This window comes from Lineus longissimus, chromosome 1, assembly GCF_910592395.1.
Source record: "Lineus longissimus chromosome 1, tnLinLong1.2, whole genome shotgun sequence".
Classification (NCBI taxonomy): domain Eukaryota; kingdom Metazoa; phylum Nemertea; class Pilidiophora; order Heteronemertea; family Lineidae; genus Lineus; species Lineus longissimus.
The window spans coordinates 26,039,674-26,066,290 of NC_088308.1; the positions used below are offsets into that span (position 1 = coordinate 26,039,674).

At 41.3% G+C, this 26,617-nt stretch overlaps 6 protein-coding genes across 10 annotated transcripts; 4 read left to right on the plus strand and 2 right to left on the minus strand.

Moving 5' to 3' along the window:
* The first annotated feature begins 280 nt into the window (after positions 1–280).
* On the plus strand, positions 281–3,156 carry LOC135502940 (neuronal acetylcholine receptor subunit alpha-10-like). Its single transcript, XM_064796196.1, has 2 exons — positions 281–756; positions 1,880–3,156. Exons 1-2 carry the CDS (start codon positions 318–320, stop codon positions 2,425–2,427), a joined length of 987 nt encoding a protein of 328 aa, XP_064652266.1. The 5' UTR covers positions 281–317; the 3' UTR covers positions 2,428–3,156.
* Positions 3,157–3,916: 760 nt separating this feature from the next.
* LOC135494470 (uncharacterized) lies at positions 3,917–6,438 on the plus strand. Of its 2 annotated transcripts, none has more exons than XM_064782498.1 (2): positions 3,917–4,033; positions 4,201–6,438. In XM_064782498.1, the coding sequence occupies exon 2, from the start codon at positions 4,629–4,631 to the stop codon at positions 5,535–5,537; it is 909 nt and encodes a 302-aa protein (XP_064638568.1). In that variant the 5' UTR covers positions 3,917–4,033; positions 4,201–4,628; the 3' UTR covers positions 5,538–6,438. The 2 variants fall into 2 exon arrangements, with proteins under 2 accessions (XP_064638568.1, XP_064638559.1); XM_064782489.1 differs by having other exon boundaries at positions 3,931–3,983.
* Positions 6,439–7,420: 982 nt separating this feature from the next.
* On the minus strand, positions 7,421–8,909 carry LOC135494480 (uncharacterized). The gene is made up of 3 exons (XM_064782512.1): positions 8,892–8,909; positions 8,225–8,785; positions 7,421–8,067 (listed from the first exon to the last, which is right to left on the minus strand). The coding sequence occupies exons 2-3, from the start codon at positions 8,643–8,645 to the stop codon at positions 7,847–7,849; spliced, it is 642 nt and encodes a 213-aa protein (XP_064638582.1). The 5' UTR covers positions 8,646–8,785; positions 8,892–8,909; the 3' UTR covers positions 7,421–7,846.
* A 312-nt stretch (positions 8,910–9,221) lies between these two features.
* LOC135503022 (Golgi apparatus membrane protein TVP23 homolog B-like) lies at positions 9,222–12,991 on the plus strand. Of its 3 annotated transcripts, none has more exons than XM_064796497.1 (8): positions 9,222–9,244; positions 9,335–9,411; positions 9,766–9,920; positions 10,173–10,252; positions 10,554–10,679; positions 11,065–11,193; positions 11,472–11,496; positions 12,275–12,991. In XM_064796497.1, exons 1-7 carry the CDS (start codon positions 9,230–9,232, stop codon positions 11,487–11,489), a joined length of 600 nt encoding a protein of 199 aa, XP_064652567.1. In that variant the 5' UTR covers positions 9,222–9,229; the 3' UTR covers positions 11,490–11,496; positions 12,275–12,991. The 3 variants fall into 3 exon arrangements, with proteins under 3 accessions (XP_064652567.1, XP_064652477.1, XP_064652391.1); XM_064796407.1 differs by having other exon boundaries at positions 11,472–11,492; XM_064796321.1 differs by lacking the exon at positions 11,472–11,496.
* Positions 12,992–14,223: 1,232 nt separating this feature from the next.
* LOC135494496 (mitochondrial thiamine pyrophosphate carrier-like) lies at positions 14,224–18,514 on the minus strand. 2 transcript variants are annotated; one of them, XM_064782532.1, is made up of 7 exons: positions 18,488–18,514; positions 17,903–18,103; positions 17,325–17,486; positions 16,916–17,068; positions 16,411–16,590; positions 16,025–16,217; positions 14,224–15,753 (listed from the first exon to the last, which is right to left on the minus strand). In XM_064782532.1, the coding sequence occupies exons 3-7, from the start codon at positions 17,451–17,453 to the stop codon at positions 15,449–15,451; spliced, it is 960 nt and encodes a 319-aa protein (XP_064638602.1). In that variant the 5' UTR covers positions 17,454–17,486; positions 17,903–18,103; positions 18,488–18,514; the 3' UTR covers positions 14,224–15,448. The 2 variants fall into 2 exon arrangements, with proteins under 2 accessions (XP_064638602.1, XP_064638612.1); XM_064782542.1 differs by lacking the exon at positions 17,903–18,103 and adding an exon at positions 17,718–17,830 and having other exon boundaries at positions 18,488–18,502.
* LOC135494487 (eukaryotic translation initiation factor 3 subunit B-like) lies at positions 18,334–24,692 on the plus strand. The gene is made up of 14 exons (XM_064782523.1): positions 18,334–18,681; positions 18,974–19,166; positions 19,308–19,427; positions 19,750–19,936; positions 20,204–20,361; positions 20,548–20,679; positions 21,042–21,108; positions 21,276–21,322; positions 21,566–21,800; positions 22,111–22,312; positions 22,535–22,613; positions 22,827–22,965; positions 23,313–23,516; positions 23,817–24,692. Exons 1-14 carry the CDS (start codon positions 18,522–18,524, stop codon positions 24,018–24,020), a joined length of 2,127 nt encoding a protein of 708 aa, XP_064638593.1. The 5' UTR covers positions 18,334–18,521; the 3' UTR covers positions 24,021–24,692.
* Positions 24,693–26,617: the final 1,925 nt, after the last annotated feature.

The window sequence follows — 26,617 nt, forward strand, 5'->3', positions numbered from 1 at the left end:
CACGTAAATCAAACTCCATAATTTGGCTACTAAACATGCAATTTCCAACAACTTCGCCAAAATCTATAGTTCAGTCGTAAATTAGAAAGGGGATGTTTGTTCACTAAAGAACGATGTCATTTCTATGTTGATTATCCAGTGCAATCTTTTTGCACCATCTCCTCACACGCTAGTATCTCATGGTCTTTAATTCTGTTTTCAGCGTTGATGGCGACTTTGACTTCTCTCGGGACAATTCACGGCGGGTTCAGATCACTCACGAGGGCGGCACGCTCTGGTCTCCAGGCGGTATCTACAGGGTGGGATGCTCCCTTTACATGACTTACTTCCCCTTTGACCGGCACCGCTGCAAACTCACATTCTCCTTCTGGCTGCATAACGCCCAGCTGATCCGGGCAAAGACCATGACGGAGGAAGCCATCACGGCCCTGTACGTCCCTAACGGCCAGTGGGAGCTGGAGCAGACGGAAGTCACCGATCGGATCATCAGCACGATCGGAAATGAATCTGATCCCACCACCATGGTGTCACACCTCTTCGTCCACATTCAAATGCGCAGGAAACCAGGCTTCTATATCATGAACGTGATCCTACCATGTATCTCCATCTCCTTTCTTGTGCTGACTCTGTTTTACCTTCCATGTGATTCTGGTGAGAAGGTCTCCCTGGGTATCACGGTACTGTTGGCCTTCTCCGTCTTCCAGCTGGCCGTAGCTGATACCATGCCAAGGGCCTTCCATTCGACACCAGTCATTCGTAAGTATTGTGTAGTGCAGGTCTTAACAACAATCAAGTCGTTGAGAAACAAAACCGGTGTGACAGCGGATATAGTCCCCCTGGAGTCATAGTCCGGTAGCATTGTATTTGATCAATTAAGCAGCATGATCTATTGTACCGCTAACCCTAACCAAAACATTTAGCAATGCGGGCTATTGTTACACGGACTATCAGCCCTAGGACTACTATCCCTTGCACACCGGCAATGCCTGAAAAAAACGTTGACAAAGCAATTGCGATATCGTTCCTATGATAGTGTGACAAACCTTGTAACACTTTCTAATATAACCAGTTTGATCAGCAAATCTGTCTCATATTTCGTCTACAACTCACACATGTCGGTTGTCATTAGTCTTGTAAACGATATAATGAGACAGAGCTATGGTTTAAACAAATCAGCTATTTCAAATTAAAGTTAGACAATTGAAAGTATAGTAACGCACTCATGGTTGACTTCAGTGGTGATTATGTTAGTCATGGATACCCCATGACCAATGGCAACGCTAAAGGTCAGTTTGTCAATTTCATATCGCCTGTCGGGAAAAGTATTACGAGACGAAAATGTATTTTGACGGACGTTGCGATTGGTGATGCTTTGCAACATCGCCACAGCTTAAAAAGGAATCCGAGCATCCATCAGTGACAGCCTTGAGCAATCTTTAATCAAACTGTCATCACACAAAATGATGTTACCCTTAACTCCCAGATAAACTCGAGGGCTCCTCTCCTGATACAAATGTCAGGAGCCATAAGAGATGAGATCAAGTTTCAATCGATTTTGAGGAAGATAGAATGACAACATTAAACATTTGAAAATAATCGATGATTTATTCTTACTTCCGGTTTAAATGTTGCCAACCACCTGAAGGTATCGAAACGGAATTCAGTCAAAGGATTGACACTGTTCAAGTGTTAACTCTTTCTTTGGAATTGATAAATAAAACAAAACAGAATCTCGGGTTGTAGTTTACCGTGACCCATAATAGAAAGAAGCAATTCGGTGATAGAGCTATATGAAATCAAATGAGTGTTCCAACTATAGTTTCTGTTGTAAACTATAGTTTCACATGTTTTTAAAATGAGCACATCCTTTCTCTTTCAGTCATCTATCTCAGCACCCTGATGGGGATGGCTACCATTTCTACTGCTCAAGCCGTATTTGTCTTAAACATCCACCACATGGACGGCGACACAGCCATGCCCACCTGGTTCAGACGATTCGTCTTTTGCTATTTGACAAAAATGATCTGTCGGAGACGCGATTTCTCTGATTTCATGCCGGAGAATGTGGTTCATTGTGAACAGGACGGCATAAACCGCACGGATTACCACAACTGCATCCTGCACAAAACCCGCGAGAATGGAGGCATTTACGAGATCGCTGAAGAACGTTCAGGAAAATTAGATGGCATTTTCCGAGTATTAGAACTCATGTATAAGGATATGTGCAAGTTCTATAAACGTATTGAGGAGAGGGACAGTTCAGAAAGAATGCGGAGGGAGTGGAAAGCAGCAGCGAAAGTGATTGATAGGTGTTTTATCTTGGTTTATTTTTTTGTGAGTACGGCTTTTACCTTTTCGTGTTTGGTGATTGCACCATCCATCGGAGCATACGAGGTACCAAACATGTTACGAGATAAACCTTGGTGATTGCTGGATGGAGAGGCGCTCCGGTGATTGGTGTGTGGACAGGCGGGCGCATTGGTGTCCCGGGATTGGTGTTCGCGGGGTGGGCAGGCGTATCAAACCATCATTGCTCGGTGTTTGGACCCGGTTACGTCATTCCAGTAGGATATCCTAATCATATTAAAATGTACATGTAAAAAGTTGAATTGTGTTGTGATATCAAAAGATGTAGTAGTAGTCGGTCAGGTAGAGTGGGTTTTTTTATGACATCGACAAGGTTTGTATATTTCGAGAGAGACCACTTAGAGCTTAAATCTCATAAAACAACACGCCAAGCTTGACGTCTATTTGCGTAACATACGCGTATGCCGATCCACCGTCGTTGTGCGTATATCCATGACATTAGGACTGATATTCACCGCCAATAAGTAACAACTTGGATGAATGAGTAGGACATCGAATTCTTGCAGAAAATTCTGAGTACAAATTACTTGGGGTACATTTGGTGTTCGTCATGATATTTTCTATTTTCTTCTTATGAATAAAATATATGATGTAGCCTATCGGAAAATAGCATTTTCAATCCTTGAAATCGTGTTTTATTATGTAACTGCATAGCATTCTTGTTGGTTAATCTATAAGCTGAATCCCAGTAAAAAAGCAGTTTAAATGATTGAACAAGAAATTCATGCACATACGTTAGTTTGGTACGAAAGAGACATTCTCCTCATAAGGATGCCAGTTTTACCTCCACGGTATGCGTATGTATTCATTCTATAGCCTTATGCTTGAAGAGAGGTTCCCGGAGAGCTAATATCCATTTCTATTAGCTTCTCAATAAGCGAGAGCAGATGCTTCTGGACATGTGACATTCGTCTCAAATATGACGATTTCCTTCTTCTCTCATCCAGCATCCAACAACAGGAGACCTAATTCATAGCCCTGGTGAACAGCTGTTTAGCCAGTTCAAAGGGGTATACAGATGTTCCCTACATTTCAGTGTTTCCATACTATCGAAAGCAAGAGAGACCAGTCTTTTTGTTAGGGGAAATAGAAGAAAGCGTAAAGCTGCCTTTCAACGTGTCTAGCACACTCAAAAACGTCACACCTGCACACTGTGACAGGCCTATCATCGCCTGGAAATTATCGTTCGCCATACGCGCGACGGTTGCCGTTCATCGGACTACCATCAGCAGCAACCGCAGCAAATCACAACGTTACGCCTCATGTACAATAACGGTATGAATAAAGCATGCACCTTTTGTGAAATCTGAGTGTATCAATTTCTTCTATTATGTCCTGGTGTCATTTTAGGCTCGTCTTCTGTGCGACATGCGACTCACTTTGCCGTGGTGGGTCACATTTTGTTTGCTCTGCACATAGTATTGCAAATGAAAATAACACGATACCGGTAGGCCTACCTCATCTATTGTTCACTTTCGGGTGATATAATATGGCCCAGATGTCACTCCTTCTTGGATCGATGTCACTAGGCCACTACTTTACATAATGACGGGCACACTAGATTTATAACATCTCGTATACAAGACCTGTCTATGATACTTAAACAACAGGAAACGGTAGGAATGCTTGTCTGAACCATTGGAAGATCAGCGTCAACGATTCGTCGGTACGAACCACCTTTGCTTGCCATCATTATACTGACATTTGCACTTCTATACATCCTCATGGTATAGTACTATCATTCCATGCCATTTGGACTTCTTCACCCAAGTGCCATTATTTATTGACGTTTGGACAAGTACATGCCATAATCACGACGCTCACTTTTTTCAGGCAATATCCAGACAATTTAGTTCGAAGCAACTATAGCTCGCTGTTTGCAATCTTCACGGTGGACGTCAACCTTATTACCCATACGATATCTCTCTACACCTCCTTCGCCTGGTTCCTTATATACACATTGGTAAGAAGATTGCTGTGCGGCCTGCAGTGGGCGTGGTGGATTTTTAATGGAACAGCTAACGGGAATAGACGGTCTGCTCATGTCAAAACTATCTTCCTTCGCGCGAAGGGAGAGGAAAGGTTCTTTGCAAGAGAACATGACTTTTTCGCCATCCACCACAGCTTTGTTCACCCAAGTTACATTTTGCAGGACAATGTTACACTCTATGCTTTGACTCCAAAGGACGCCATCTTTGTTGAAACCCCCCCCCCCCCCTAATATTGATATATTTGATTCCAATGCTGGTGTGTTTACATACATGGTCCAATATCGCCATGCTGTGCGAACTCTCACTTTACCCCATGAAGCTTTCAACAAACTCTCACAGGAAGTGGGTGACTCGAAAGTTCCTGTTATAATGTTCCCCAATACCGGACGTTGTGGTTCCACCTTGGTCTCCCAGATGTTTGAAGCATGTAACGTACAGTCGGACAGCGAACCCGACGTGACGCTTTCTCTAACTGGGATCAAGAGGTCAATGCCTCGGGAACAGTTCCTGAAACCTGTCCAGAGCACAATCAGACTCCTCTGCAAGCCACGGCAAAAGGTGGTCACCAAGATTGTGATCAAGTTACGGAGTATGGGCATCATGCATTGTATGGACATGGCGAAGCTTTTCCCTGATATGTCTTTCCTGTTTATGTACCGCGATCCTCTGGAAACCATGCGTTCTTGGAGCTACAGTGTTGTCACTAGACCAGCTTTCTATGTCGTTCATTCCATGGCCACCACACCGTCGCTTCGGCCAATGATAGCGCGCCTGGCTGACTTCTTGGAATATAGTCTGTTTGGAGACGACGAAGAGACTGCGTGGATGCGCGATTCTAGGAAATCCTACGAACCTTATGAATACTGGAACATGCACCAATGTTGGATCATTCTCAAGTACAAGATCAAGGCAATAAGGTATGGTGACATTATCAAGGATCCCGAAGGAGCCGTTAAGACGCTTTTCCAGTATTGCGACATACCAACTCATCTGGTGGCCAAAGCTCTTGATGCGATGAGCAAGGACTCACAACGCGGAACCTCTTTCTCTAAGGCAAGGAGGGATACCTCTCGGACACAACACGGTGAAGATGAACTTAGGATATTTGATGAATATTGCCGTGCCACTGGTATACCACAATACAGTCATGATGGTATTCTACCAGGTACCATACAATGACAGTCATTTGCATCTGTGCTTCTCCGCAACAAATCACTTCCAATCAATGTTATTGTCCATTGATAGATTCAGTTATAGAAGTCATAAACGTGTTCCAGTCCAGGAACATTAATGAGTCCGGATCAGAATGACGACAAAAATTGAAATACAGATGAAACAATATATTTATTGCAAAATTCATGCACAGAAATATACGCTTATACGTAACAAACGTTATTCGGGTTGGTGTGAGGTGATAGGGGGCATCCTGGACTAACATGCCATACCAGTCGCTACAATAAACAACTCGAATTTTTAGTTCCAGCCTCACCCGAAATCCACCCCATTTTCCATTTTCGTTCGTTTTAAAATGACAATAAAATTTGGCAGAAAAAAACGAGATCCAAGGGGGTCGTGCCTTGGACAGTTTGTAACTCTGGATTTGTGTTAACTGGACAGATGAATCTGCATAGTACTGATAATCAAATAAGAAAAGTCCAATTTTGAAGTGATAATACAAATAGAAGGTAGTAATTTTTGTGATATGAGGGATATGATACATGACATTGTCTGACAGGGTTTTTGTAATCCGCACACAGTTAGTGAGCCACGGGATGGAGATTGCAATCAATCATTGAGATGCTTGAACAATGACGATTCCGGCCACAAATTGCAACATTACATCCATTTCATAACCAGCAGGATTGCATTAAAGGCCAACATAAATTGATAGATACAACGAACCGCTTTAACATTGGTCCCGCCACTTATTTGGCGCCTGATGCAAGCTTGGTCCTCCGCGCCGCATGTTGTTTTCGTGTTGCAGGTGCAGGTTGACATTCAAATACATCGATTATTCCATGGAAACTGTAAGACTGTTAAAAGTAAAAAAGGGCATTAGACTCAGACAAAGATAATTGTAGGACTGGACTTCGTATCACGTCTATACGTATAAATGGTCATTCAATGTTTCGTGTGTCGAGCCGCAGGAATCTGCTTCGAAGAGCAGTTGAAGCGACCTGCAGATTAACAATAGCACGTTGTCAATAATCACGGAATGTTCATTATCTATTCAATTCTTAGTATTGAGCATACGACAAAGTGGCAAATGGAGGTTTGTGACTGATATGCCAGGGTTTTCAGGTCCACGAGTTAATTGAAAATAGAAGAGTGGAACTTCGACCGCAGATCAACACAAATAGGCTTTCTTCTGGGTGTCTCGGATCAGACACCCAAGGACCTGCCATAAGACATTGAATATCTGACAAGACTAATTTAGACAATAGAAAAACATTCGGAAATCACGTATATCTTAAGTCTAACAGTCATGTTGGTTAGCAGGCGACGGCCGACAGAGGGCAGAATTTATGGCGCACGCTCAATACTGTAATTCAGCCAGGAGCCGTCCCGACTTTGTAAAAAATACCGCAGAGCCTCTCATGTGCTGATTGTTAGTTGTTCACTGGGACAGCAAGCCTCAGGGAGTTCGGTGTACATACCTGTTCATTAGGACATGAGCAAAGCTTATGACAGTTGGCAAGTCTCCAGTTGAGAGGCATGCAGACTGTTATGGGAAACTTTTTTGTGGAGGCGAGTGTCTTCAACACTGGAGGGGTAGTTGTTCATCGAGACATGAGCCAGAGTTGCGAACTGAAGGGGTAACTATTGTTATCCAGAATTGTATGATGCTTGAATTTAGGTTGTAGCTGTAGTAGCTTCTCCGATGCTGAAGGAGTCTCGAAATTTTGTAACAGTGTGTGACATCTGTAGTGTGTCCAGTACTGAAAAGAATCTCAGTTTCCAGAAAGGACATTATGGTCTTGGGAGGAATAAGATCATGCCAAAACAAAATTTTCATTTATTTTTATTTTTATTATAAGAAAATTATTCTAATTACAGCAGGTAATATTACATTTTAAATCACTGATTAGTGACAGCAGTCAGAGTTGGCTGTTCCAGCTGTCTTTACAGGTGAACCCAGATGTCAACCTTCAGCCATACTTGAATTCAACAAAGGTCTGTATTTGAAACATTACATCATGGCAGTTTTGAATGCTTATAAACATTCAAGCCTTTGAGTAGATGCCAATGATTACACAAGATGCAAACATCCAATTAGCTGCAAGTAGTAAAAAAATTGCCTTCTAACAGTAAAACAGCAACAAAATAATGAATGAAGACTTGCATAAAAAACTTCAGGTCAGTCTAGTTCAATAGTTTGAATAGAATCAGCACAATATTGTGAATAGAAATAAATATATGTTCTAAAGGATGTCTATGGCTGAACACAAGTCTTGAAGTGCCTCATTAAGTACCATAGTAGCGTCCATCTACAGATTATCAGTCGGATCAAAGAGTCTCCATAGTCTCTTGAATTCTTCTACATAAGGAGACAAAGTGTTCGAATTGTTGGTTATCAGCACATTTTCATGATTTCCAGTAATTGCCTGTCTTGTCCAGTTGAAGGAACCACTCAGCAGCAGCTTGTTGTCAATGATGGCAAACTTGTGATGCATGAAGTACGAGTTATGGTTGTGTCTTACATTTATACCTGTAAATAAATGGAATTGATTAGAGAACAAGATTGTAAAATAATTGAGATGTCACACAATCGAGTGACAGCAGGTAGCGACTAGCGACACTCTTCCTCATTTCATTTGATGTATCTCGCAAGATAGGCTGTAAAGAAAGAATCATCAATAGCACACCTTCTTCTCGAAACTTTCCAATTTGCGAACCAGAGGCATCTATCTGTGCAATATCTGTAATCACTCGAACTTTTAGACCACTTCGGTGGAGGTCGACGATATGATCACCAAGTTCGTGACAAGTTATTGTGAAAACACACAAGTCTATGGACACACGAGCACCATTAAGATATCGAGTCAATTCACTCAAGGAACTTGTTTCATGTGAGTATGGACAGTTCAGTTTCCTGCAGCCTCTCCTTTCATTGAAATGGGCACTGCATCGGATTCTTTGATCAGGAAAAAACAAAATTTGAAGAACATCATCCCCTAGTCTCTTCTTTCCCTGCTTTCTCTTTCTGTACCACGAATAAACGTAAATCATGGCCTCTGCTGCCAAACTACCAAGTATAGCACAAGCTAGAAACAGCTTTTTGGACATTGTCTCAGCTTTATTTGCTGTGTATTTCACAAGTTTGTAGTAGGTCAGAGACAAGACCACAATTGATTTTTTAAGCCTTTTAGCAGTTAAATTGTCAATGTTTGACCGCGACGCATCAAAGAACGCGTGGTGTTGTGAATCTGAAATTTAGATTATGTTATTCCGGACAGTCGGGCAAGTAAATGGTGAAAAATAAAATGGTGATTGACCACGGAAATTTTTTTTTAATCGACAAATTAGACAGACTTTGATATTTCCACTCTTTTCAGCCAACTGGCAGAAAAAACTCAAAACACGCCCCCTATTACCCAATTAGCAAAATTCGAAATTAATTTTTTCATCAAATAATTTCTTTATATCTGTAGACTTGCCACAACAAATATTTTTTCAATACCTCTCCAAATATGTACTTGAGAGTAAAAAACATGCACTCGTCTAATAGATAGGCCTGGACCCTCCAACCTATGAATATTCATTAGTGGTCTTGTCTCGTCAAAAATTTCTCATGGGCGCTGACATCTTGAAAAAGCCCGGATAATTTTTGAACTGCGCATGCTCATTTCAAAATTTGGTGACGTATCAAAATGGCTTCCACTGGAGTAAGTTTTGCGAAATTTCACCAATTTTCTTCAAAAAACGTCCGATAACTACACATATTTTTACATCTTTGTAATTTCATTTTATTTCAGTTGATGATGGACGATACTGAGGACGTTGCTTTAAATTTTGGTGACGAGGATGACGCTGCTCGACCGAAAACAGTCAGGTTAGCATTTGTTGAGCAACCGGTTTTCGCCAGGTCCCGAACCAGAGCTGTGCAAGACCAATAGTTTTTACATGACCTAAACTCAGTCATCGATCACGATCAGAGTTGCTTGAAAATCACTTATCTCTTGCCCTTCTGTGGCATGGAAGGCTGGGACATCTGGCCGCAAGGGGCTGGGTACATAAAGTCACTCGGCTTTGATAAGGAGCCGGGCCAGGGCCAGGCTAGCTGTACCTATAGTTATACAAAACCTCTTTCAGATACTTTAGATTAGAGAGAGTGAGATATGAAAGTTACATAAGAGAGATATAGCAATTGAAAATAACTCCGCTCTTCTACTTCTTTTTTTTCCAGACATCCCATTGCAGTTGTGTGCCATCTCGCATTCAGGATAGGAGCCATACTCGCATACCTGTTCTGTGGTTGGTTCAGTGGCAGTTTCATTGTCAACTTTGTCGTGATTGTTCTCTTTCTGTCCATGGATTTCTGGACTGTGAAAAACATTTCAGGTGCGACTTGAGACACTAGTTATGATCTTCAAGACCCTGGCAATACCATAGGGTCTTGATTCTTTCTATGTTGTTCTGTGGAAAAAAATCTTTCCGTGCATAAAGTACATCGGTTTTTGTCCAAACAAGGCTGAAATTAGGCATCGGCATTGTTCAGGTAATCATTGTTGAAGGATTTACAATAAGTGAGCTAGATTAATCAGTCAATTGGAGAGAGGTAATCACTTTAAAATGTGCAAACTTTTTTTGTAGGACGACTTCTTGTTGGCTTACGATGGTGGAATCATGTTGATGAAGACGGAAAAAGTCAATGGATATTTGAATCTCATAAGGTAAGACAAGGTACACCCTCATTTTGTAACATGAAAATGTGGCTTTGCTTTGCCTGAAGTTCAGTTGGAGTCATTTTAAAAAGCCAATTAGAGAAAATATTGATTGCAACAATATCTTCTGACATTATACTGAACCTTCTCAGCATACTAGTAATGGGTACTAAATAGAAACCATACTAAAATTTTCTGTGGAACTTAATTGTTAACGCGGGCAATTTGAAGCCACAGTGCTCACTGGCATTCCTAAAGCAGTACCATAGAATGTTCCCTCTTTAGCAACATAACATCATTCTCCTTTCAGGGTGCTGCAAAGAGTCTTATCACAAATACAGAATCAAGAATATTCTGGTTGTCTCTAGTCGTCTGTGAAGTTGTCTGGGTTGTGTTTTTCTTCGGAACAGTTTTTACCCTCAATTTCAAGTGGTTTGTAAGTATAATATTTTCCCCAGCGTCTTTGGTTTTTGTGCTGTGAATAATCATCCTCGGCCTCATTCTTCATGTCTTTGTTTTGGCACAAGCATGTAAAGTTGCTTAAACTAGTGTGTGACCTGAACAACTTAATCCAACGACAAGGGTACAAAATGTAGTTAATTATCTAATGATTGAATTTAAGTACATGTAATTAGTAAGGTGCAATTCCTGGTGGATCTTGAATCACTCTGACAAATACTGAGTGTTATGACTTCCACATGTACTGAGCATTGGGGTATTTTAAAATGGTTTACATCAGTAGAATAAACATCATCCTGTATTAGGAGGTCTGTTTTGATCAAAAGTGTTCTTCCATAATTAAATAGTGTTTTGTATTGCAGATGGTTGTAGTCGTAGGGATCTTACTTAATGGAGCCAATCTATATGGTTACATCCGGTGTAAAATTGGTGCCAAAAAGCAGTTATCAGGTGCAGCTTCTAGTTTCCTTGGACAACAAGTCTTAAGATCTGTAAGTATTGGGTTTTATGGCTTTAAAAAATCTTTACTGTGGATGGGTAGTCCTAATCTGGATGGGCAGTACTCAGAAATTAAAAACAAACTAAGCTTGGTTGTTTTGTCTGGTATGTCAGTCAAAAGGGAGTGGTAGTTTTATGAAATATAAATTTTTCGTTTTAATACCAGTAGCTGTAAATTGTGGCTAGATCTTCTGCATTGATGTTCAGAACTGTCTGAACTGATGGCCATTGTCCTGTCGTTTGTTCTTAAGTCTTATTCTCCTTCCTCTAGTTAATGAATGCCAAGTAGGAGGTAGGTAAGGTCCATGTCCAGCACAATTGTCATCATATCCTTTGTTATGGTTCTGGCATTCTGACCTATGGTGATTTGGTTTAACCTCTGTCCCCTTATTCTTGCAAACTCAGGGTTTTGTGAGTATCAATAGCTTAAAAATATTTGATCAGTATCTTACTTTTCACCCAGAGACAGTTTTTTTTGTGGATGTGTTGTTAACTGTTGTGCATGATGTCACATGTATGAACTGCTTCTAGTCCTAGTAACAACAGTGGTACAAAAAGCATACTGTTCTAGCATGGCATATGTTATCACCAGTCAAGAAGCATGTCATCTTCCAAACAGGCTAAAACATCTTTCAACAGTGTTTCTGTGATGACTTTTGGTTTAATTGCTGCTTTGAAATATTTTCATAAACCAGCTTTTGAGTTATTTTCATTGCGACATTTGATTGTATTCACTTCCTGTTCAGTTCCTTTTCTTCACTTTGATTGTGACTTATGGCGGTGTCATTCATGTTTGCCTGGTTGTAGTGGGGTAGTAAAGAGTGGTGAAGCTTTCTTTAGGTGTCGGGGCAGGTAGTAAAGAGTGGTGGAGCTTTCTTTAGGTGTCAGGGCAGGTTCATACTTAAGCTACATAGCATCGTCTGTGAGGTGCTGAATTTCACTTTAAAACCATGTTAACATTTTCTGGTTGATTTTTGTTTAGTTAAAAGCTAGTCGATGCTTCTAAAGCAGACAACTAATGAATTTCTTTATCTATTTATACATTAGTATAATTCTTCCATTTTTCTCTTTCAGATGTTTTCTTCAATGAACAGAAACAAAACGGATACGGGAAATTCACAGAATTAATCCAGAATGTTTGGACAATGTTTCTTTACATATGGATTGTAAATATCTAATGACATTATCAATATCTGGCAGAACCACACACCCATTCCAATTGTTGTTCTGCCAGGTACACTATTTGTATTTATTCAAAAAGAGTACTAAAGTATTCTTGCCATAATATCTGTGTATACTCTATGTAAGCTATTTATGAGCTGTATCTCTGATGATCACACTCATGTCCCCTGAAACATGCCAACTTTGCCACCTGAGAGGTTGCACTCCTTAAAATATAAACAAAAAATATGAAATATAAAAGGGTATAATCAAAAAGCGCTATTCACTTGGACAAAATGCCTCTGATAATACTCCGTCCTTATCTGTCTTTGGGGATAAATTTCATCAGGGGCCGCAAAGTTAGAACCATTTGGGCAAAGTAGGCATGTTTTACAGAGCAGGTATTTCAAAATAGACTCTGCTTTTCAGGATGGCTGTTTGTGAAATTGTTAATTGTCTTTTGTAAGCAAAAGACTGTATTGAAATCAGATGTGTTGCGGATGCAGTTTCTAATTCCAGGGAATGCCTTTGTAGGGTGTTTTGGAATCACCATTGGTGTAAATATTGTCTTGTAATGTAAGTGCAGCTTATTTGGTTGCAGATATTCATAATAAAGATTATCAATAATGACATTGATATTGTTTGTTGCTGATTTTAGCCAGACCAGGATTCGTCAAAGCTTTTGAATGAGGTTTTTCTATTGGATAGTTAATCTTCTACAGAAGTCATCCTAGTAATTCTCACTTCTGGTTAGTCCTTACTTCATTTAGCATGGCCAGTGGTCGACCAGCCTGGCCCATACTTACTGTCTCAATTGACTATGTCCTGAGACCTATCCTCAAAGACATGGTTTATTATCAATGACACTACCGCAGCTTGGACCATAGCTGGGGCAAAAATGTGTACCTAGAAAAAAATGATCATGACACATGGACCATTCCCAAACTCAAATGTCCTACGGATTCATATACCATGGCCCTATGTTGTATATCTGCTAGGGATGTCTGTGTATTCTTTAGAAATGCCCTGACCCTTTTCCTTGGATTGAGCTAACTTCTCTGACACGCATAAGCTGGACGTTATTTCAGTACATGCATTATAATCTGACTTGGTCTAAGCTAGCATCTCACATTTTTCTGGAAGACATTCACAGCCTTGTCTTTCCCTCAGCAGTCATCTGGGCCTGCTGTCTTGGACTGACCTAACATTTCACTGTGCTCTAGATGACGGACTCGTAAAGATGTGGCTGGTGTCATACGGATTTATATACCGTGGCCCCATGTTGTATTAAACGGAGCCTAGCTATTTCAATGGGCTAGGCCAGTGGTTCTTGACCAGCTGCACTCTGAATTCTGTCCTCACTGTCTGAGTACCAGTAGACCTCAAAATTCACATGGCCATCTTAAACATTTTACCTCAAAGTCGGAGGCGAGGACAGCAATGAGGATCCGAATTGAGCTACCTCATCTGTGTAGTTGCCAAACACTGAATTAACCCATTCAGTAACGGGATCTTCTCGATGGTGCGTCTCTTCTTTCTGATCAACGTGGCAAGGTTGAGTGACCTACTCTACGGTCGGAGTCAAAGACAACTCAGTTGAAGCTTCTCCATCAAGACATCACTGAACTTTCGGACAAGACCAGTCTACATTAGATATGGAGAGCTCCAAGTCCCTCCAAGTCTATAGACATCAAGACCAGTCTCCCGAGACAGATAGAGACAGACAAATCAAGACCAGTATCCATTTTGGAGACAGAATAGCCTGCATGCAAGTCTCTGGATCCATACGAAAGGTGACATCAAAACCAGTCTTTTGTCTCCCATGTCCGAGACTGTCCACGAAACAAGACAACACTGAGAAATGAGCTGTACATCACTTTATTACAAGTTTTATACAATCTTATTTACAACATTCTAGTCATAGTGAAATATAAAAGCAATATAATTACCCTTGACAACCATCATGATGATACATGTAGTTCCCAAAAATCACAAGTTTTTTCAAAACAGACTGTACTTTTGGTCTCCATGATAACAATCAGATTGCATATACCACTTATAAGGGTGACTAAAGATATGAACTAGGGGGTCCATGGGGAGCTCTTTAGGTGACAAATATGAACATTTAGGGGGTTGTGTTTGATTTAGTGATTAATAGATATTCCTCATACAAGCGTGAATAGTTTCAGTGTAGTGTGAGATAGGTGATCCCAACTGGCTACTTTGTCGTGTAAACCTGGCCTACCTAGCTCCTACTTATAGTCTCCCTTTCAGCAAAACATTGTATTATCACATGGTACGAATTCGCACAAGTCTTGGAATGTATTTCAGCTGGAGAAGTATCCAGTACTTGAATAAATAGATACATGTATTCCCTAAGATAAAAGTTAAATGGTGTTATCCCGAAACGACCAAGAACACTGACAGTCAGCATGGGGCTCCTGAGGCCAATGTTTTTCTGAAATTAGCCTTTAAATGTACCACTCAATTGCTACCCCCCCAGTACTGTTATAACTTACCTTCAAAGCTGGAAAATGAGCACATCGTAACCCTGTATACCAAGTTGATCAAACAGCCAACGGCAACATATGCCTACAAAGTCAAGACTTAGCCATGGAATTTAAAGATTACACTAACACTATGAACACATTGAGAACTCTTCATTAGCATCTGCTAATCAACCTAAAATAGGCTCCTTTAAAAAAATTTGCCCAAAAAGGTAGAAGAGTTTTTGTTTTTTCATATCAAACATTGCTCAATTCAAGGCATTCGAAAACATTGCACATTGACGGTGTACTATTAAAATGCAACTACAGATCCAGGTAAAAAATCTGAAGCAGAATAATACACCTAAAACTGTTTGGAAGTATTAGCAAAGAAACAAACAATATTGCAGCTGCATACACAAATATCACACAATCGTACAAGATTATGTGCTTGATACAATTGGCACCATGCTGAGTACTAAGCAATCCAATCAAGTATTGTTACCTTAGTTTTGTCACCAATTTTTTTAGGCAATTCACGTGGTGACAAAAATTATCTGCAGGAATAGCTATTTTCGGATGCACCACATGGACGGCCTTATTATATACGAATGTTTCGTAAAATGTTACAGCACTGTTCATACGTATAAAAAGTAATGCCCACTGATAACGCAGCTTTAAGAATGCTTGGCCAGATGCCTTTGTATAGTCCCCTGGCACCCTCGTCTTTGACAATCATCACTAGACAGTTAAACAGTCCACGATAAATGGGCACCTCTCCAAATTGTTTCCTTGCTTCCTCAAATCCTTGCACCTGAAGCCGTTTTTTTGTCAAATCCAATGGGTACACCACTGCTTTGGAACATATACCAGCCACTGAACCACAGATAAGGCTTTGAAAGCCACCTGAAAAAAAGAGAGCCATGTTTTGAATCATTTTCAACAGAAAAGTCATTATGTGATACAGCAAAACGTAGATATGAAATCAAATGATCATTCAGAATATGAAAACTGAACAGGTTTGCACGAGAATGAAGCACTTGGATGTAACTGGTAAATTGAATTACATGTAGTTCATTTTATCAATAGTAACATGTTTCACTTGTGTCAGGCCAAATTCTTGCAGAAAAATTACCAAGAAATTATGATTTTTTAACTACTCTCAGTCCGGACATACCTATTCTTTTCTTTTTACTGTCGTCATGCTTGAATATAACTTTCCATCCTTTTGTGAAAAAGGCATAAAAGGCAAATTGGAGACCAGTCTGAGGAGCCACTTGGAACAGAGTAGGGGTGAGACCTTTGAAGAAGCTCCTGGCACCTTCCCTATTGTACATTGACAAACAGGCATTGTGTAAGGAGGTATAAACCTGAAAAAGAAAGGAAGTGAGCCCTAAATACAGTGTTATTAACGGAAGTCTGTTAGGACCAAAAAAGTGTCCAAATCTCCGTCTTGACTTTTCTATTCCATTGCTGGACAGTAGAGAACAGTTACAAACTACCAGTTACATGTACAGTGACAGTCCAGTGACACCCACTATTTTGCCAAGAAAAACTGCTTGCCTTTGGTTCTCCCTGAGCAACTAGTCTTGTCCTGAGTACATCTAAAGGTTGAGAGGCAAGTGAAGCAATGCAACCAGACAGGCCACCGCAGATGAAATGAGAGGCAGGTTGGTAGCGTAAACTAATCTGGTCAGGAAGATGCACCCACACCTTTTTGGTTAGCACCTCAAATGACCCAAACTGAAGAGAAGAGTGAGAATGTTACATAACTGTAGAAAATATGAACAGGCAGTATCACATTGTTTCTTGCAATGTTAACTTCCAGATATACATGTAAGCTGATCCCACAGTGCATCCATGGACTGACTCGCCTTCTCTGGACAGTCGAATACATACTTACATGATTTGCTTCATCACTTTTACCCAAGAGTGAAAGTGAAATTAAAACAGTGTGCTCACCCTAGACAATCAGCACTTTAAGAAGATGGCTTTTACAACAAAGATCCAGCTGAGAAGGCAGGAAAGAATTCACTCTACATGGGGAATCACAATCACCAGGTCTTACCTGAACGAAACCGAACACCACAGATAATGCTTGAGCAGGAATATGGCCCTTCCACAATGCCTGGGCTCTTTCCTCATGAACTATGGACATAAATGCTTGTCGAATGCTGTAATACTTGGAGACACTCGTCTTCTTTATTGGTTCCACTTGGAGCTAAATGATAAACATAAAAATTCTTGGCCAGGGTAAAAAATTTGTAGATCGATTCATTCTGACTAGTCCTCATAATTCTTAACACAGCAAATGACACAGAGATTTATTCTTTATATACTGTATACTACAATAGGCTTTTTAGCCTGTAGCAATGGGTAACCGATGGGAACCAACCACAGTGTGCATGCCCAGTCTGGAATCAGAAATTAAAGACTCAAATAGAAAATCACTTGGTATGAATCTAATTGCAACATACTTGAAAGCGAACTTTGACAACATCCAGGGGTTGACATACGGCCCTTGTCATGACCCCACTCACAGCACCAGCAGTCACATATTCATAGTCCGTCAGTGGCTCAGCATCACTGGGATCAAATCCTACCATCTTGGCAAGGGGTTAACTGGAATCAATCATTACCTAAAACGACAAAATATGATCAGTTACATGTGTGCCCTAGTCAGCAACAAAACTCCTAGAATTAATAGCAGCCTATCTGACAATTTCAGCCCAGCCCGCCAGGACACCAAGGGCAAGGGCAGTGTGGGCAGGCCAAAGGGCTGTGCATCTAGTCGATAGTGAAAGGCACTTCGCCAAAGCCAAGTCTGATAAGTAAAATATAATTTCCCATTTGGTTTGAGTTTCACTCACTCTCAGCTTGTTGAGACAGAGAAAGAAATGAGACTAGATCGAATCTTGAGAGTGTTGAACTTGAGATACTGAGAGCTAGGACCTACTCACTAACTCAGCTTGGCCTGGCTAGCCTGTAAAAAGATAGACAGTGTGAACTTAATAATTATAAATTAAATTGGTCGGTGCAACTTTGTCAGGCTTACCAAAATATTTGAAAGTGGTCTAGTAGTAGACTAGTAGTATGTGTACACAACGTATCATAAATAATCACATATCACATAGGCCTATGTCATGTATGTGTGATGATGAAATGTAGTGCAGCTGACACCTAATTCTGTACCAAAGGTCACAGGGTGAAGGTCACACTGCAGGCAAGGTCAATCGGTCAGGTCAATCATCTGGTTCTGAAAAAAGGTGGAAGTAGTGACGAAATATCGATACAAGAAATTGGTTATGTTGCAGAAAGTCTTCATTTACACTTAATATCATTGTTTGTAAGTGTCCAATGATAATGTTTCATGTTTCAAAATACAATTTTTAAGAATCATAAGGAAGTAACACTAATTTTAGTGCTTCGCTAATCCAGTTCTTCGGAGATTTTTGGTCTGCATTTTATATGCGACCAGGCATATTTTCGGTAAATTCTCCGATTTCCACGTCGGTGGGTCACCAAAATTGTGACACAAAGTGTCTTTAATCGGCAGACAAATTTGCCGAAATTTTGACGCATAATTTCAGGTGGAAAACTACAAAATCGCTACGAAAAACCGCGACAAAACTTCGGGCACCTGCTGCGACCGCCACGAGGGAGTGCATTTCAAGATGGAGGACGACTGGGATTCGGCGGAATGGGAGCAGGGTGGGAGCAAAAAATCTCACCGACGAGCCAATCGAGAGGCTGAAAATGCTTATGAAAATGGTGTAGAAAGTGATGATGACTTCAGTGATCCAGAGGGATTTGTTGATGATGTAACTGATGAAGGTGAATACCCATTTTTTTCATCCAGAAAATAACATATGTTTTCTCTCTTATGCCGCCGCAGCAATGCATACCAATTCCATGCATACGGCATGGTACACCTATCGCGTAAAGCTCCCGCATGTACTTCCAGCCGAATAACGTGATACTACTACTAAATCATGCCGATTGTTTCATCATGTTGGCCGCTCTTCAAAAAATGTGAATGTTTTTTTTACATGATCTAAGCCAAGGCCTACGACAACTATGTAGGCCCCCTATCCTATCTTAATTTCTTTTCCCTTTCCATTTCCAGAGTTGCTCGGAGACCTTCTTCGCCAGAAACCAAAAGAAACTGATGGCATTGATGCTGTGATTGTTGTAGACAATGTGCCAAAAGTGGGGCAAGAACGAGTGGATAAACTCAGAAATGTCATCCGTAAAATTTTCTCCAAGTTTGGGAAAATTGTCACAGAGTACTTTCCAGAGGAAGATAAACAAACTAAAGGGTATGTTATGTGGATCTTCTTGTCTCCCTATGATGATGTTCAGTTATAACTTAAAAGTTTGACATCTATCAGAAGTACCAGGAGATTTTGTTTGAAAGTCTGATCTGCAATGTTCATTGATTGTATGGACCTTCATTCCAGCTACATCTTCCTGGAGTACTCCTCTCCTGCCAACGCCCAGGAGGCTGTGAAAATGACTGATGGCTACAAGTTGGACAAACAGCATACATTCTCTGTCAATCTCTTCTCTGATTTTGATAAGTAAGTATTCACACAGTATGGCTGTCCTGAAACATTAAACACCAGTCATCCTTAAAACCACCGACCTGATGCAATTCATAAAATGTGGTTTTCTTTGGATCCCTGTATCACTCTTAAGAGACATCTTGTGGTTGCTGTCCGATTCTATAGCTTCTGCCACAAAGATAAAATGCAATTTTGAGTGTGGGAATTAAGATAGTAAGATTTCAAAGTGCGGAATGATAAGTCTTGGATATAAGGATAGAATGAACACTACTGATGGTGTATTATCAGGAAGTATTGCTATTTAGTGAAATGGCTGATTTGATGTGTCTGTTTGCAGGTATGCCAATGTTCCCGATGAATGGGAGCCCCCAACTGCCCAGCCTTTCAAGGATCATGGCAATCTCAAGTCATGGTTGTTGAATGAAGATTGTCAGGATCAGTACAGTGTCATCTATGATGGTGGCGAGCGTACATCTATATACTACAACTCTTCAAATGAACCTATCCCAGTTGAGGAACGGGCAGTAAGTTGATCGAACTTGCTTACCTTTGTGTCATCAATTGCATTATGGGGTCAGGTAGAAAACGAAAGTTCCTTTCAATAGTCATCCCCCACCATGTTTGTTCAAACATAGCTGATAAAAATGTCATTCAAGGGAGCTGATTGCGAAAAGTCCTCCTGTTCTTGACATTGATTTCTTGATTGAAGCTTCATCTGTGTTTGACAACACTGTGCGTTTGATCTGTGTCCAATACATGCATTAACATTTTGAATGTCGTATATTTTTCAGCGTTGGACTGAAACCTATGTGAAGTGGTCTCCACAGGGTAACTACCTGGCTACGTTCCATTCTAAGGGTATTGCCTTGTGGGGTGGCGACAAATTCAAGCAGATCATGAGGTTTAGTCACAATGGGGTTCAACTGATTGACTTCTCACCATGTGAAAGGTAAGACATAACATGTAATATGTAAAATTTTAGGTTTTCAGATCTGTTTATCCAGTGGACAGAACAGACCTTACCATATGCTGTACTAAATGAGTCGGTAAAAGATAGTAAAACTGAGTTTCTTGGAGGCATTTTGAGAAATAACCAGGAAACATGAGAAAATTTAAAATATTACTTGTTTTTCAGGTACCTGGTGACATTCAGTCCTCTCCCTGACAACCGGGAAGACCCACAGGCTATCATTATCTGGGATATTAGGACTGGTCAGAAGAAACGAGGGTTTCACTGTGAGAATGCCTCAGTATGGCCTATATTCAAGTTAGTATATTTTTTCCAGGCCTGCTCTTATTTGATGAGTATTCATCTTCCAACCATACATTTCAAGAGTGAAGCTATGGTAAGGGTTATCACCCAACTTCATTCACCCTTTAACCCTCGTCTATCCTGAAACCATTCAGTAGAACTCGGATGAGCTGCTCGATCAGTGCTACAACCTCAGCATTTCTGACTAGTTCCCATTGAGATACCAAGATTGGACAGATAAGTTAGACAGAGAGACTTGTGGAGTCTCACACCGACTGGGGGAGCGGAGGTCAAAAACCAGAGACCTCTTGGTCGGATGATGCGATCTAACCATGATGAAGTCAATCAAGGCACTAAAGTGAAACTGTTAATTTCAGGTGGAGTCCAGATGGTTGTTACTTTGCCAGGACTGGAGAAGATTGTATTAGTATCTATGAGACTCCTGTAAGTAATCTTTTCTCAACCATACAGTCATATGTCACATCCAGTTCTCAAACCACTTCCAGTTGTTCACCGAAATGTCTTTTGCCAAGTTTTGGTGCCAACATGTTGCGGATGAGGAATTGACCAGATGTTTCTTCTTCATTCACTGTTTCTATTCTATGTTTCAGTCATTTGGTATGTTAGACAAGAGAAGTTTAAAGGTTCAAGGAATCAAGTAAGTATCACGCACCCTCCTGTCCTTTGATAACTCGGGTCCCTTGAATATGACAAAGATGTACACATAGTCCGGTGAACTGTTTTTGTTTCAAACCAATGAAAAACTTCAAGAATAACAATGCAAAGAAGCTGATTGTCACTGAAATACACTATCAGAATTGTACATGAAGTTGTATTGGCTTCGATATCATGCAAAATATTGCTCCGTTCTTCTGTAACAACCTTCTGTTCACCTTTGCAGAGATTTTACCTGGTCTCCCAGTGATAACATGATAGCTCATTACGTGCCTGAAGACAACAATGTGCCCGCTCGAGTGACACTGCTCGAGATCCCCAGTCGCCGTGAGCTCTGTGTGAAGAACTTGTTCAATGTTGCTGACTGTAAGATGCACTGGCAGAAGAATGGAGACTACCTGTGCGTCAAGGTTGATAGGTACAGTAAGATGAAGAAGGAGAAGGATAACGTCAAGTACAGTGTAAGTCAAGTTCTTATTATAGGTTGAACATGGCCATGAGGTTTCATATTCCTTTCATTGGAACATATGTTTGCCCTTGTCAGTACTCAAACATAATGTCAAAAACAGCACCCGTGGTGGACTAAAGAGGAAATGCTTGTCTAGCTATATTGTGTCGAGACGAGAGTGAATTCAAAATATTTGGAGTACGAATTTACAAATGGCATTTCATCTTCCCTTCCCATTCTTTCCATGGCTCTTGAGCTGTCCTAAGGTGGAACAATATGTTATCCTAGCTTCTATTTCAATCTTTCCACCATTTTGTTTCCAGGGAATGTACCATAACTTCGAACTGTTCCGTATCCGAGAAAAGCAGATTCCCGTTGATAAGGTTGAAACGAAGGACCCTGTGATTGCATTTGCATGGGAACCTGTTGGCAGTCGGTTTGCCTTTATCCATGGAGAAAGCACAAGGATATCTGTTAGTTTCTATAACATCAAACCAGCACCAGCAGGAAAAGTAGAACTAATCAGTAAGTTATGGTCTTCATTTGAGGTAGTGCAGTGCACACGGTTTTATCCCAGGTAGACTCCAGATTCATTTAGTGCATCTTTTGTTGCTTAGACCCTGATTTGCAGAGAGAAGGTGGTGAATAGGAATCTATCTTTGTCCAGCTGGATTGCAACTTCCTCTCATAAGGAATCTGATTTGTAATATTTTTTACCTCCACTCCTATATAACATCATCTTTGCAGAAACTCTGGAGAAGAGGCAAGCCAACCATCTCTTCTGGTCTCCTACTGGTCAGTTCGTCGTGGTCGCTGGTCTTAGAAGGTAAGACTTGCTGGGACTGAGGGAATGCGGATTCCCATTATTGATTGATCCTTTTCTGTGGGAATGTTTGATTATAATGGTACAATATTCTTACTTGTGTCAGGAAGGGAATTATGTTATAAATTGAATTCATTACTACGTTGATATTGGAATTGTACAAATTTCAGCTTTGTGTGTACTTGTCCTGACATTTGTTCTGACGTGTTGTTTCAGTATGAGTGGTGTCCTGGAATTCATTGATGCCAATGATTGTACCGTGATGAACCAGACAGAACACTTCATGGCGACTGATGTGGAATGGGATCCAACAGGAAGATACGTGGCCACGGCTGTCAGTTGGTGGGGGCACAAGGTAAGCAGTAGAAGTCGTCCCTGGCATATGGAGACCAAGGAGCATGTACTTGTAGTCATGCATCATGCCTTGACTTTCATGTCTCGATGCTTCAAACATCATTGCTATGGTGTGTCTAAGGACATTACTCTTTAACCTCCAAAACAGCCTCAGTTTTTCTGTTACATGGTTGCCTCTTTTGATCCTGTCAAATGATCCTGCCTGGATGTCCTGTTGTGACTTGGTCCTCATGAGACCAATTTGAAAAGATTGTGTTCATATAGTGTCAACATTGACTCGAGTGTTCTATCCGGCCTGAAGGCCAGCTTTAGTTAAGTTGAAAATTAAATCAAGCCATTTTGTTCCAGGTGGATAATGCCTACTGGATGTGGACCTTCCAAGGTCGTATCTTACAAAAGAAGCCCATTGAGCGTTTCTGTCAATTGCTATGGCGTCCACGCCCACCGACTTTGCTGACCAATGAAATGATCAAGGACATCAAGAGGAACATGAAGAAGTATGCAGCCAAGTTCGAGCTGAAGGATCGTATGTTCCAGTCCAAGGCATCCAAGGTATGCGCAATGTCTTTTTATCTATTTCTCCTCTAAGCAATACTCCTGTCGACTTCAGTGTAATTAGAGTACATGCTCAACTTCACCACCAATTTGAAGTCCCATGGCTGGGAAAAAAGGTGGCTGGATTATTACGTTGCATTCTCTTTAAGTGGTGCCGCGTCTTGGCTACCTATGCCTGTGTCTGTCTTAAAACTACTGATACTGACACTTCTGTGTGCACACTTCCTACATTGGAGCTGTTTCTTGCTAGTGTCTGCCCAACAACATTAGGCCTCATTCTTATATCTATCCTTTCAGGAAATTGTTGAGAAGCGACAGGCGTTGGTTGAGGAGTTCCGTGCGTACAAGGAAGGTGCCCTTGAAGATTACTACAATGAGAAGGACATCCGTTTGGAGATGAGGGATGGCATCGATACTGACGAACTGGAGAGTCACGTTGAAAACTTCGAGGAGGAAACCATTGAATTTTTGGTCAAAGTCGAGGAAACCGTTCTCGAGTAGACGCCAGAAGAATCCCACGTATTGTATCAAGAGCCTGTTCGCCATCTTGAATTAACTCCTGAGTCGTCTGCCTGCTAAGAATTGGCCTGTTTGCTACTGGCGTTGGTTGAATTCAACGGTTTGTGGTGTCAGTTGTGATCTGATATCGTTTGAACTGGTACATTATAATCTATTATCATTAGAGGTAAAAGTATATTACCGTCAGTTAGTTTTTCTGTGTGTAAACAAGTTAGGTCAGCGTATACTTTGTATTGTCTTTTTGCATGCTACACTCGCACTGTTGTATAACCCATAAATCTACCCTTGCTGTGGTATTATTTCTGCTAAGTCTTGAATTTAGACTGCTTAATCAAACTAATTGCATATTGAACAGAAATCCCCTGATCAAGTATTTCATTTCTAAACAATACCAAGAACTGTTAATGAACCTATCTTGATAGATCATGTATCATGCAAGAAATTCTGATCATGAAATATTTTGCTCCACCTCTGAATCTTTCCGGGTCAGTTTTGTCCGCCATTCTAACTCTAGTTTATCACTGTTTGTGCTGTATGGTCCATTCTGTGCCTATTTTCCGATACCATATCGGTTATGATGTAAAGCACATAAACCAAGTTGTAGTAGAAGCTAGTGGATTGCTTATTACTTCTAATAAATTAATGGGGTTGAAACTATTCTCTTATGTTGTTTCTTGCAACTGGTGTTTGTAGATTTTGGGCGGCTCAAGTCGCCCCCTGCTCATACAACTCCAAGTCTGCCTGCTGAATCTAATGACCAAATCCTTGTTAACAAAAGTCATGCTGTGTCACAGCCAAGTCCAATTCATCTGGCTGTGGCATGTGACTTTCTCATGGTGGGATTGCAGGGGACTTGGCTGTCCTATTCGATGGGTGACGCAGTAGAGTGAGACGGTCACAACAACACTGATTTGGACCCTACACCTGGTTTAAAGTCTTGCCAACTCTGGAGGCAGGTCCAGTCTTTCTAACACAGTGAGAGTTGAGACAGTCACAATCAGACCATTCTGCCATTTAGACGGTCACAACCAGCGGACCTGTTTCCTCCATCCTCTTGAGAGTTCCACTGTCTTCCACATATATGGTGGGACTGTCATTCTGTTGGCAAGACAATATTTGGGTGGGTTGTGACTAGCTGTCTCACTGTTTTGGCAACAAGGTGGAGCGACCAGGTTCCATTCAATGCAACTGTGACTGTCATGGTATAAAGATATAGTACTGATGAGGGTGAAATGGCTGATGTAATTTGGACAAGCAAAAATAATAACCTAGGGAAGTTAAGAAAGTCGTAATCAGACAAGATACAACACTCGCACATTTCTCTCCCCGTCAAGAGGACGTACAGTGGAGCTGAGGACTGATTCGGTGTGGTTGTGACTGTCTCATTACTCCCACTGTGTCAGCAAGTGATGGAGCTGCTAGGTGTGTTTCAGTGTGACATTATACTCAACTCTAAACTTGTCAGCAGAATGGACGAGCTGCGAAGTCTGCAGTCATAGCTGTCTCATCCTGACCCTCAATGTATTGACATTGCTCAGCTTCCAGACAAGGCACGGAGGCAATACCGCTGGAAATTCAGTATATGTGACTGTCTCAACTCTCTCACTGTGTCGGCAAAATGATGGAGCTGCCTGGTGTGATTCAGTCTGGTTGTGACTGTCTCATCTCTCTCAACGTGTCGGCAAGATGATGGAGCTACCAGGTTCCATTCGGTCCATATGGTTGTAACTGTCTCATCTCTCTCACCTTGTTTGCAACGGTCCGATTCCGTCTTGTTGTGACTGTTGCACTACTCTCTTACCGTGTTGGCAAGATGATTGAGCTGCCAGGTTCCATGTGCATGGTCTGGCTGTGACTGTATCATCTCTCTCTCTCACCGTTTTGGCCGTGTAGGCTGTGGCTGTCTTATATGACTCCAATGTATTGCCATTGAGGTGAGAGAGATCTAACTGTCAACTCCATATCGAATTCGGCCTGGCTGTCCCAGCTCCAATTCGACCTGCTCCTGGCTGTTAAGTATCTCTAACCATGTCGATTTGGTGGGATGGTGCAGCTGCCCATCCCGTTTAGTGCGGTGGCGAGAAGGCAATCCGGAGGAGACATGTTACACCCTGTCTCAACCCACCGTGTTTTAAACACTATGGAGCTGCTGGGTCCGATTCGGTCTGGTTGTGACTGTCTCAACTCTCTCAACGGGTCAGCAAGATGACTGGGCTGCCAAGTGCAATTTGGCCTTGTTGTTACTGTCTCACTGTGTTGGCTTCATGTGGAGCTGCCAGGTTCAAGTCGGGGTGGTTGTGACTGTCACATCTCTCTCACTGTGTTGGAAAGATGATGAAGCTGCCAGGTCCAGGTCCAGTTAGTGTTGGAATCATCAATGTGATGATTCAGGAGAGTGTCATTCTTGGCATTTCCTAGCACATCACTGAAGACACTGAAGACAGCAGCACTAAGTCTATCTGCTCGTGGCTGTTTCATCTCTCTCACCATGTCAACAACCAGGGTCGGAATGGTGGAGGTGCCTGTCTCATTCAGTGTAGTTGCGACTGTCTCACCTCTTTCACTGTGTTTTGCAACAC

Bases quoted from the DNA above. Each gene is read 5' to 3' on its own strand.
- LOC135502940 (XM_064796196.1), top strand. From the start codon at position 318: ATGACTTACTTCCCCTTTGACCGGCACCGCTGCAAACTCACATTCTCC. The intron at 757-1,879 runs GTAAGTATTGTG...TTTCTCTTTCAG, and splicing joins CCATTCGACACCAGTCATTC to TCATCTATCTCAGCACCCTG.
- LOC135494487 (XM_064782523.1), top strand. From the start codon at position 18,522: ATGGAGGACGACTGGGATTCGGCGGAATGGGAGCAGGGTGGGAGCAAA. The intron at 19,167-19,307 runs GTATGTTATGTG...CCTTCATTCCAG, and splicing joins GAAGATAAACAAACTAAAGG to CTACATCTTCCTGGAGTACT. The intron at 19,937-20,203 runs GTAAGTTGATCG...TATATTTTTCAG, and splicing joins TCCCAGTTGAGGAACGGGCA to CGTTGGACTGAAACCTATGT.
- LOC135494470 (XM_064782498.1), top strand. From the start codon at position 4,629: ATGGTCCAATATCGCCATGCTGTGCGAACTCTCACTTTACCCCATGAA.
- LOC135494496 (XM_064782532.1), bottom strand. From the start codon at position 17,453: ATGGTAGGATTTGATCCCAGTGATGCTGAGCCACTGACGGACTATGAA. The intron at 17,069-17,324 runs GTATGTTGCAAT...TTTATCATTTAG, and splicing joins TTGTCAAAGTTCGCTTTCAA to CTCCAAGTGGAACCAATAAA. The intron at 15,754-16,024 runs GTATGTCCGGAC...TCTTTTTTTCAG, and splicing joins CAGTAAAAAGAAAAGAATAG to GTGGCTTTCAAAGCCTTATC.
- LOC135503022 (XM_064796321.1), top strand. The intron at 10,680-11,064 runs GTAAGTATAATA...TTTGTATTGCAG, and splicing joins CCCTCAATTTCAAGTGGTTT to ATGGTTGTAGTCGTAGGGAT. The intron at 11,194-12,274 runs GTAAGTATTGGG...TTTCTCTTTCAG, and splicing joins GACAACAAGTCTTAAGATCT to ATGTTTTCTTCAATGAACAG.
- LOC135494480 (XM_064782512.1), bottom strand. From the start codon at position 8,645: ATGTCCAAAAAGCTGTTTCTAGCTTGTGCTATACTTGGTAGTTTGGCA. The intron at 8,068-8,224 runs GTGTGCTATTGA...ATTTATTTACAG, and splicing joins TGGAAAGTTTCGAGAAGAAG to GTATAAATGTAAGACACAAC.